The 10,658-nt window shown below is 56.0% G+C and overlaps 1 protein-coding gene across 1 annotated transcript; it reads left to right on the top strand.

Moving 5' to 3' along the window:
- Positions 1-6,183: 6,183 nt before the first annotated feature.
- Positions 6,184-8,422, top strand: CHLRE_08g373346v5 (uncharacterized protein). The gene is made up of 6 exons (XM_001702044.2): positions 6,184-6,494; positions 6,559-6,568; positions 6,623-6,944; positions 6,996-7,277; positions 7,336-7,433; positions 7,488-8,422. The coding sequence occupies exons 1-6, from the start codon at positions 6,393-6,395 to the stop codon at positions 7,952-7,954; spliced, it is 1,281 nt and encodes a 426-aa protein (XP_001702096.2). The 5' UTR covers positions 6,184-6,392; the 3' UTR covers positions 7,955-8,422.
- Positions 8,423-10,658: the final 2,236 nt, after the last annotated feature.

Raw genomic sequence — 10,658 nt, 5'->3', positions numbered from 1 at the left:
CGGGCGGAGATGGCCACAGCTACTCCAGCGCTACCGCGCGCTGTGGCCGCGCGGGGAGTAGTGCTACAGTAGAGGCGGTATCCTTCATTTTGGAAGGCTCGCTTGATAGAGTCAGACTTCCCTGTCAGGTTTGTCTCGGTTAGGACAACTATGTCGGCTTTCCACTGGGCTAGGTTGCAGAGGGTGAAGCTGAGGTTGCCGGGATGGCCGGTGGACATAATTTCTGAGAGCAGTCCCCGTACATTGTGGGTCACGATGTGTAGGGTGGTGTTGGTGCTGGGGGGTCCCCTGTGTGTGTGTGTGTGCCTGGTTGGGTTCCATGTGGGCATGGTTGCGTGCAGTGGGCCGTACAATCCAGTTCAGGATAGTTTGTCGGGTGCCTGTCATGTTGGGTCGGGGTGCGATGCCAGCAGTTGCGTTGTGTGCCTGCGCGGTTGCGGTAGTGTGGGGTGCTGCATGTTGTGGCGCTCTGTGTGCTGCCCGCAGCGGTGAGTTGTCTTGGGCATGTTGAGCTGGCTCTGGTGCCGGCCTTCCTGTGGCGGCGGGCCCTGTCTGTGCGGGTCTGGTGGCCTCCATGTGGGGTGGCGGGCGTGGTGGTGGGGCGATCTCACGGAGTTGCCCAAGTGCGTCCTGAAGTGTTGCCATGTCAGATGCACGCACCGCGTCAAGGCACCAGGCCTCCCCATCAAGTGTGTTCCATGTGTTATCATGTAAGACCGTGTTGCGGATAGGGCTGTTCACCGAGTCTATTACTCTCCATTGTCCTGTTTCGTAGCGCACAGCAATTGTGTGTCGCACAGTGTACTGGTGGACGGTAAAGCCGCGAGTTCGGGCGGCTACCGGAAGGCTCTCTAGGACCTTGTCTTTGCTGATGCCGCCATCGAGTCGCGGAAAGTGGGTTCGGCGCATAATCAGCTTCCTGTTGGGGTAGGCGAATATGTTGCTGATGGTGGCATTGTGGTACAGGTAGTGGTTCAGGAGAAGTTCGCCGAAGGCGCCACTGTTGGGGCAGTAGCATTCTTTCCAGAACAGGGCATTCGGGTCTTGTGTGGCTGTGAGGTGAGCGTGCACTCGTTTAGCGTAAGAGAGGACATCCAGGGGGCCGAGCCATGCGAGCCCCAAAGAGTTGTTGGGGGCGTGGACACTGCAGAAGTGTTGCCGCTGTGTTTCACGGTATGTTGAACTGGACCGGGGCGGCCAGTGCAGCGCGGCTGGTGGTTGGGTGTTCACTGCCGCATGAATGCGAGGGTCGGCGGGCGCCGGCGGGGCTGTCGGGCCTGTGGGCAGCGCACCTCGCAGTGTTGGCTTGACGTAGGGCACCGTGTGTGTCCGGTTTACTGCATATGTAAGCGTGAGGAGAGTGGTTGCCTGGCTAGCAGTAAGTAGGCCGGTGGCCAGTGCTGGCCCCCAGAGCGTCAGCTGTGCCGGTTGCACACTGCAAGGGTCCGGCAGTGTGAGGTACAGGTTTCGCAGGATGATGGCCATGGCAGTTCCCCAGAGTAGGAGCTTCCGCCGGGCCCAGGTTGCAGAGGCTATCTGCCGTGTCACTTGGACCACATGTTTGAGGAGAGCTGGGAGACAGAGGACGGCAAGGATGGATGTCACTGTCAGTGCGAACAGGAGACCGAGGGTTGCGGGGATGGCGGTTATCCCGAGGGCAAGCGCTATCACACACAGAGGGGAGAGAGCGAGAGTGGTGAGTGTGGGACCCCATAGTAACAGGCTGGGATTGCACCGTTTGTACAGATTTTTGAGTTGACTGAGGCAGTGCGGGTTTCGGCATGCAGGAGGTGGGTCCAGAGCATATACATGGCCCCTGTCGCGGCCATGATTGTGAGGCTGACAATGGCTTTGTCAAGTATGGTGTGCAGGGCTTTGCCAGTCTGGGCGGCTGTTTGGTAGATGGCGAGTCTAGACCGGGTAGCAAGATGTGCGGCTACTCTGATGGCAATTGTATGGCTGTGCATGGCTGCCCGCACATGCCCTGCTCCAGCCCAGTGGAAGTGGACGACGAGTGTAAGGTGCAGGCGAAGGAGTGGTGAACTTTCCCGGGGGGCGCTACAGTTAAGTGTCGGTTGCGGCCCGTAGGCTGTTTCTGCCATGGAGTGCAGTGCCGAAGCACCGGAGCGCAGCAGGGTTCCTCCATGCCGATTGCCCAGGTCGCCCAGCGCAAGTACAATCGTCCAGGGGTTCGGGGTGTCCAACTCGGCGGTTAGCTGTCGGTTGCCACCGACATTTGGTCCCGACCCCCCCTGGAAGTGGGCCGGCTGAGCCCCTAGCGCGCTAAGCCAGTACTCACGATGCCACAAACCCATATAAAACAGTGCGGTAGCCCTAACGCCGTGGTCAGATTGTCGCGCATTCTCAATGGCTCGGTCTTGGCCCAAAGCCCCAGGCGCGCACGCCGACCACCTGCTACTGCCCCAGGACAATAGCTTACAGGTTCTGAGACCCGGAGTGGGCTCATACAGGCTTTCCGAGCACCGTTCGGGATACATGAGATATGGATTGTGACCCTGCCGTCCATACTAAAGCAATCTAAGCCCCAACTTTCCCCATATGGCGCTCAATAGGGTACACCGCAATCCTCAAGCGCGCCAGGCACCACGTCTATGTCCGTCTGAAAGCGCTTCCGTCTGAAAGCCCATCCCCAAGCTTCAGTTCCGCCAGGCGAGGGCCCCTGCGCGGTGCGAGCCCATTTAGCGGCTGCTTTATTATGTACTAGGACCTAGTACGGCTGCTCGCGCTCGCTGTTGAAGCCACCAGAGCCCAGTTCTGGACTCCCAAAACCCGCGCGCAGCAGCGGCAGGCGTGCGCGCCGCCGCATTGCCTAATTCCCACATTCCAAGCTTTTGTGATATCATAGAGCGTGTTCCTACAGGCTTCCTTGTCCGTTCCTTGGCATGGCTGCGCTCGCCCAGCTTGAAATGTCACCCCGAGACATTGCAATGCCATTTTATCACAGTGTAGCATCAGAGGCCCATCGCAAACTATCGACGATAGAAAGCTTCAGCAACGTGTGTGATCATTCGTGCAGTTGGCTCAGCTAGAAATGGTAGAAGTGAAGCATAATATCAGGGGTTCGGGGTGTCCAACTCGGCGGTTAGCTGTCGGTTGCACCGAAATTTCTACCCGACCCCCCCTGGAAGTGGGCTTTCCGCGGCGACCAAGCCTGAGACCTATAGCTATGATACAATATAACTTATCTGACTCATTCACAGGCGTCAAGGCCCAGGCTCTCGAACTCGCACTTTCACAAGCGGCCATGCCGCCCAAGGCCGCACGCCCTAGCCCCCGCGCACGCCTCATGACCCCCCAATAAGTTTGGGGTGATGCGCGCTGGCTGAAATCCACGCGCAGCCCAGAGAAGCGCGAATTGTGTGAAGTGACGCATAATATCGCTGCATAACATCGTTGGCAAAGGATTCGTTAGCGTTGGTTTGCTCGCGTATAGACTCGCTGAGGCAGTGGGACTATGATTGTCATTTGGAGCCTCTTCCGCGTAAAATGTAGCCCATAGGAACCTTACATTACATATGTATACTGGGTCTGTCGCTTTGGCGAACACTTAAAACCCTCGGTGTGGATGAACCTGCTGCGCGCGCGATGGGCGTTTCGGCGATCCGGGTGCGTGCACCTTCTTGAGCGGCCGAATCATTCTATGCCTGATTTGTGGGCTCAAATGGCGATATGCACTTTAGGGAGTTTCGGGACGCTTCTAAAGGCCTCAATTAATGTTGACGTTTCCCCAAGAACCACGATATTGTAATTAAGGGCCCATAGGAACCAGCATTATGCTGACATAACGTCGTTTGCGGAGGTTTGCTGCCAAAAGGAGCCCAAACCGAGGAGTTCTTCCTGCGCGCGCTTGTAGTAACACACAATTCGCGCTTCTCTGGGCTGCGCGTGGATTTCAGCCAGCGCGCATCACCCCAAACTTATTGGGGGGTCATGAGGCGTGCGCGGGGGCTAGGGCGTGCAGGGTGGGCGGCATGGCCGCTTATGAAAGTGCGAGCTCGAGAGCCTGGGCATTGACGCCTGTTAATGAGTTAGATGAGTTATATTGTATCATAGCTATAGGTCTCAGGCTTGGTCGCCGCGGAAAGCCCACTTCCAGGGGGGGGGGGTAGAAATTTCGGTGCAACCGACAGCTAACCGCCGAGTTGGACACCCCGAACCAGGGTTGCACTGTACTAGCCATTTTCTTATAATACGCGTATTAATACGCAGTACACAGCTTTCTAGTACAATACACCATAATTCACTTATAATACGCCGGCGAGCAAGGGTTAGTACGTGCTATAGTACGTCCCATGCAGCCTATGCCCGGTCCCATTGCAAATTTCGCTCTCCGTGTTCCTCCTTAGTATCCTTCCCTGTATCCTACTATACATGACCATACTCGAGGCCGTTACAGCTCGCTATGCTGTTGGAAACGCATACTTGTTATTAAATGTCAAGAAATGAGCGGAGTGACAACTGCGCAACCTGTTTTGCCTACTGTTTGGCCATCAAGTATATCCATCCAGAGCTCCATTGCGCGTATCCAATAGGGCAGGCTCGGTTCGCGCATCGCATCGGCCATCGTGTCACTGATATCAGGCTTTTGGTTGTGAGCAACTACACACACAGAATCATATTATGCTTCAGGCGTTGCCTATGTTGCGTCTATGTTGCCTCTCGCCACTGCACTGTGCCATCGACGCATTGACACGGCACGACCACCGGCGACCGGCACCCGCCGGCGACCCCCACACCCCCGCCCCCCGCCCCCCTGGCGTATTTTGCGCCGTACTGAGACCCAGGAGAGGCGTACTAGTACTCAGTACGTACTAGTACGTACTAACACGTACTGAGTACTGTGCAACCCTGCCCCGAACCCCTGCACTCGTCAATAGGCTCTCGGCAAGCAGCCTGATTGTCTCAGTCGCATATGAACGGTATACTCCCTCCGCTGTGCATAACTTTGTCACGCCATTTCTGCATGCCTGTGCTATTCTCAGATTGGTAGAAAGGCGTCCCTCCCCTACCGGCTGCAAAGCCTTTATCATCGCATTGCGTATGTTGGTGCATCCAGGCTTGGGCTTAACCTTTGCGCGCGACCGGAGTCCGCTAGGGCTTCGGTATTGCCTTCATTCGTAGCTTGTCGGTGGTGGTTCAAGGTTCTGTGAGCAAACTCGCATTTTCATAGAGCTGGGAATTAGCTGTAAATACTGGAGGTTCGGCTCGGCCCCTTTCTGGGACGTCGTTGGCGAGCGGCTCTGAGGCAACTGGTATTATTATTGTCAGCGTTTATCTCGTCTGGCTTTCATTTGGACTACGGTGTTTTGGGACACGCCGACGTCGTCGGCACGCCCACAGCGCCCCAGCAGCGAACCCCCCCCCCCTTCGCCCCAGATTGTTGTCGAGCTCAACGTCACACCGTCAAGCCCAGCTGCCAGCCCGGTTCCTGGACGGGTGTGGGGAACCGTACTACGGTCCGCACCCGTCAGTTACCCTGTGGCCGGCAGCGCATCATGTCCCCATGCAGCGGCGCCTCTTGCCCAACTCGCCTGGCCGGCACCAGCCTTTCATACCAGTCTCGGCTCACCATTTACAGCAGCCAGTCAGCCCGGCCGCAGCTAGGCAGCCACCCTGGTTTGTTTTTCTGCGCCGGCCTCAACGTTCTGACAACCGCCATGCCGCACCCTCCTTTCTGCCGTTCTCTTTCCTCCTGCCCTCGCATGCACTCCTGGCTCGCCAAGGATGCCTGGCTGCGTTCCAGGTGGGTCTCTTGGGGTTCGCATTGTCACAACGCATCGCAGCCTTCGCTTGGTAGTCTGCGGCCAGTGTACGCCAGCCCAGTCTCTGACAGCCGTATACCAGCTGAGAGTGACAAGCTTTAGGACGCCGGAGTGGCGCAGCTTGGCGCGCGGTTATCTCGTCAAAGGTTACGTAGCAGTTGCGGTCGCTGCTCATGCTCACGCTTTTCGCCTTGCTTGTGCTTACTGGTCTCGGCTCTACAACGTCATGTTCACTTGTGCGTGTTGCGTTTTTCCAAGCGCGTCTAGCTTGCTTGTAGGGGGGGACGAGGGCAACGCGGGTATGGGTTTATTTGCTGCCAATGCGTTGGGAACCAACACCCTCTGAACGGCACGGCTACATAGCCCCATTCTTTTTGTTGCAGCCCGCCCCGGGAGTATAAATACGGACGGTGGTGAGAGACCTGACGGTGGTGCAAGAGGAGACTTGCAGTAGTATGTAAGGTGTGGGCGCCGGTATTGCACGGGCTCCGACCTTCCTTGCACGGCATTTCAACCCGCACCAAACACGCGCCGATCTCGACATCGATGACCCGACCATTCATCCGACCTTGCTCTCAAGCACGAGCTATTGCAAGAATTTCTTGCAACATGCACGGTTTCATTCTGATCATCTGCGTTGTTGCAGCTTGCCTGCAAGCATGCGATACGTTAAATGTTGCTTTGGTAAATATTCCTGGCTTTCACTTGGAGGTGCGGATAGTCACGATTTGGGAGGTTTGCGCTGTCGCATCTAATCACAAACACCGACGTCCAGGTCGTGAGTGGTGAGATGACCTTGGCAGCTATAGTTGTCATGAAAATGCATAAAGCATGTGCAGGTTACATTCATGTGTTGGCGCCTCTTTTTACACCCCTGACCGTTTACGTGCATCCTGCCAACCTGGAGCGTCCTACTGCTGGATATGGTTTTCGGGATTGGATTGGGCATAACCGGAGTGACATCTTACTGCGTGCGTTGCCTGACAACGGGTCGTATTCTGAACATGATGCGGTTGTTTTTGTTTCTCCTGAATATGATATTCCGACGATGCTGGCCTTTGTGAACCGGTCGAATCCGCGCACAATTGTACTCACATGTCATGGGGGTTGTTCAACTTTTGTCAAGGGCACGGCTGTATCAACCTTAGAAACGGCTAAAAGGTACTGCAGAGCACCATCACTGCAGGCCCCCACTCCAAAACAATGTTGCAGGTCGGTGCATTTTGTGGCACTTGCACCTCACGCAGCTGTCCATGCATCTCAAGTTTTAAAGCGTCGTGTCCATTGGGTATTGCCTATCCTTCCTTTAAATCCTCACCGTGTCTGCAGTTGGGAAGCTGACATGTTTCCGCCACTTATGTCACGAAGTATTGTCCAAGAACCATGTTTGTCAGGCTTCGCGATTCAAGGCCAGCTTCGTCTTGAGCGACGCGACTACATGATGTTGTGGCGAGATATTGAGGCGAATTGGGATGTGGTTTCAAAGCATCCGAGGTTTGCAATTGTTCACCACAGCGTTTTGCTGTTGTTGTACCATATTTTTGCCGCGTAGGTTTAATGTCACTATCCTTGGGTCTGGGCGACTCAGTGACCTCAACATTACGGCTAATGCAGCCAAGGTTGTATCACATCAATCACTTCCATATCTCGGTTAGTACCTTACTGTTTCCGTTCTTCTTTAGTACTAACGTCGTTGCTGTGTAGAGTTTTACTCGGCTTTGCATCAGTCGCTTGCTCTGCTTACATTATTTTCTGGTGACACTTATTACTCGGTCAAGTTGTCTAGCAGTTTCATCAGTTCGTTTTCCGCTGGAACTCCGTTGCTTATAGATCAGCGCGTGCACGAGGTGTATCAGTTCTTACATGGAGATGGGTTTGTTCCCCCACACTACGCAATCTACAAAGGCGAGAGTATGACTCAATCTATGTTACGCGTTTTAAGCGAAGGATGGACGTATCACAGGGCGGTTCGTGCGTCCCTGCTGCATCGGCGGGAACGCATCACTGAGCACACGCGCAATTTTCTGACAAATATACTTCTCATTGACCTCGCACGTAAAGGTCGGGTTTTACAAGACCAGGGTCTACATGGGATTTGGTACGACACCAGCAAGGGTTGGTGCACTTCAGCTCGGTGTGATCCACAGATGTCATCGTGGGTTAACCTGTGAACTCGCTGCATGGGTATGCAATACGGGGTCTCGCACAATTGCGCCTGGTGTTGGTGGTGCGGATGGGGAAGGCGGCGCAGAAACACAAACCAGGGTGGCTGCCTAGCTGCGGCCGGGCTGACACAAAGGCTCACTGGCTGCTGTAAATGGTGAGCCGAGAGTGGTATGAAAGGCTGGTGCCGGCCAGGCGAGTTGGGCATGAGGCGCCGCTGCGTGGGGACATGATGCGCTGCCGGCCACGGGGCAATTGACGGGTGCGGACCGTAGTACGGTTCCCCACACCCGTCCAGGAACCGGCCCACGCACGGTGCAACGGGGCTGGCCGGGAGGAGGAACCGGGCTGGCAGCTGGGCTGGACGGCGCGACGTGGAGCTCGACAAGAACCTGGGGCGAAGGGGGGGGTCGCTGCTGGGGCGCTGCGGGCGTGCCGACGACGTCGTGTCCCCACGCATGCAAAGGTCATCGCCCCGCCCTGCCCTCTTGCATATGGCCTTGGCTGTGTGTCAGAGGGATGGTCATGCAGTATGGCTGGGTGACTCCGTCGGGTGAGGTCAAGCGGGTCCCACTCGCGCACTGCCCTACGGGCCGGTCGTGTCCCCAGACCACCACCATTCCTATAGCATCTTATACCACACAAGGTCATTAGAGCAACCCCGGGGCACCAACTCGAGCCGGGGCCGACCTCAAACATCTAAATGTCGCGTTCGCCAGGACACGCCATATCAGGCCAGACAGCATCCTGATTACACCTATGCATGTATTTGTGTTGACTGCAATCGATAAAGCCCGAAAACAACGCCTATCTAGGATGTTGGCTTCGGTCACTTTCGCGACTTGAGCCTCGACGAGCACGTTTTAGCCTGCCGTCAAGCGCTATTACTCCAATAGATTGCAAGTAACATATACATTAAGTGGCGGAGTCTGTATCCCGCTCTGCATTTTTCTCGGGGCGACGTCTCCTGGCCTCCTCGGCGTGCGGGTTTGGCTGGGGAAACGCACCCCCCGGACGGCACGCGGTGAAACCCCCCTGATAGATTGTCCTTCAAGCATCAGCAAGCGACGACGTGGCGGCTTCCATGAAGGACAATCTCCCAAGGGCTTTTGGTGCCGCCGCGTGGGCGCCTCCCTGGGGACACGCTTTTTCCTGGAGTGGGACCCGCTTGGGTACGGATATGTATCAGATACGGTCCTAGAGTGTAGGGACCCCGTATGGCCACCAATGTCCCGATGCCCGGCCGCGTACCAGGGTGATCAAGTCTGGACGCTGACGCGGGGACAACCAATGATGAGCGATTCAGCCACGGAGGCTGGCTGCTGCTGCTGGCGCGAGGCAGGCTGACGCAGTCTAACGTAGTGGGATGCTAACGTTTGGGACGCGAAGGAACGGACAAGGCTAATGCTCGCGATGGGTTGGTTGACACAGTCTGATACACAGTCTGCTAGCTTGCGCTGTTGGCAACACAACCAGCGAGTCAGGGACTCGCTGGCCCGGCATACCCCCGCTGGGCCTGTAGCGGCTCCCATGCAGCCCTATGGCAGCCGGGGGTCAGTTGCGGTTCAGTTACGCGCGGCTCAGTACGGGTTCAGTATTGGTTCAGTTAGATTCAACTGAAGAAACTCACTACTAGATGTAGCAGCTTGCTTTGGTTCATAAGCTGCATTATAGTCGTCTCTTCCGCCCAGTGATGTCAAGTCTACTGCTGTAAATACTCGGCAGGCAATCCGTTCCCAATTACAAGCTTGCACAAAAGTATAGCGGAGTAAACTTGATAGTAAGTTATGTTTTGGAGGTCTGGCCCTGTCTCTTAATGTCGGCCCATGCAACGGCATGACCTACGGCACAACCCCTCGCTCGGGCACTTGCCCCCATGTTGTTTCACCCCCAGCTATCGCTCTGCAACAATTCAGCTCAAAGACAGCGATAGCCTGCGATGCACCGGACGATGCACCGGATGATCCCATGGCTATATGCGGTCGCATATAGCCAGGCTCAACTATATCTGGTCGGGCTTTGTCCCGCACCAGGTTTAGTCGGCCCGGATGTATCCGGGCACTGCTATATCCGGACCACTTACATCCGGCGCCGGCTTTACTCCGCCGCATATTACCCCGCCGGCTATAATACCCCGGTTATATCTGGGCCGGATAAAGCCCACATATTCTGGGGTCCGGATGATTATCCGGCGCTCCCGGATAAAACCCGCCCGCAAAAATACAGACGGAAAGCTGCAATCAACGCGCTGTGCAGGTAGTCCCACAGCCGCCCAGGCGCTGCGACTCCAGCCAGAGCTAGTACACATGGCCGCCAGACAAGCTGATGACGATAATACGCCACGCCAGCGCCTGGAAAGAAAAGCTGCCCAGAAGGAAATCTAGGGGGCCTGCACAGGTGATGCAAGCGTCAGCCGCAAAGTCAACTTTGGCGACCCACCCTGAACCTCCTCCACTTCACAAAACGCGCCACCCGCCGTCCAGCCCTATGGCACCCAAACGATCGTTACGATCGCTGTTACCTAGGTCGTAGATCGTTACCCCTCCGGCATCGTTACGATCTCGCTACGATCTGCTTACCATCTTAACCAGCCATGGTAACAGCCTTGTCACGGTCTACAAGGCACACCAGTAACCATCACTTTGACGCCCGTTACATGGCAGCCTTGTGCTTTGCTGAAGGCCTACATCAGTACTAACGTAAGAACTAAGA

The sequence above is a fragment of the Chlamydomonas reinhardtii genome, chromosome 8 (genome assembly GCF_000002595.2).
Source record: "Chlamydomonas reinhardtii strain CC-503 cw92 mt+ chromosome 8, whole genome shotgun sequence".
Lineage (NCBI taxonomy): Eukaryota > Viridiplantae > Chlorophyta > Chlorophyceae > Chlamydomonadales > Chlamydomonadaceae > Chlamydomonas > Chlamydomonas reinhardtii.
This window is presented reverse-complemented; position numbering and strand designations above follow the sequence as displayed.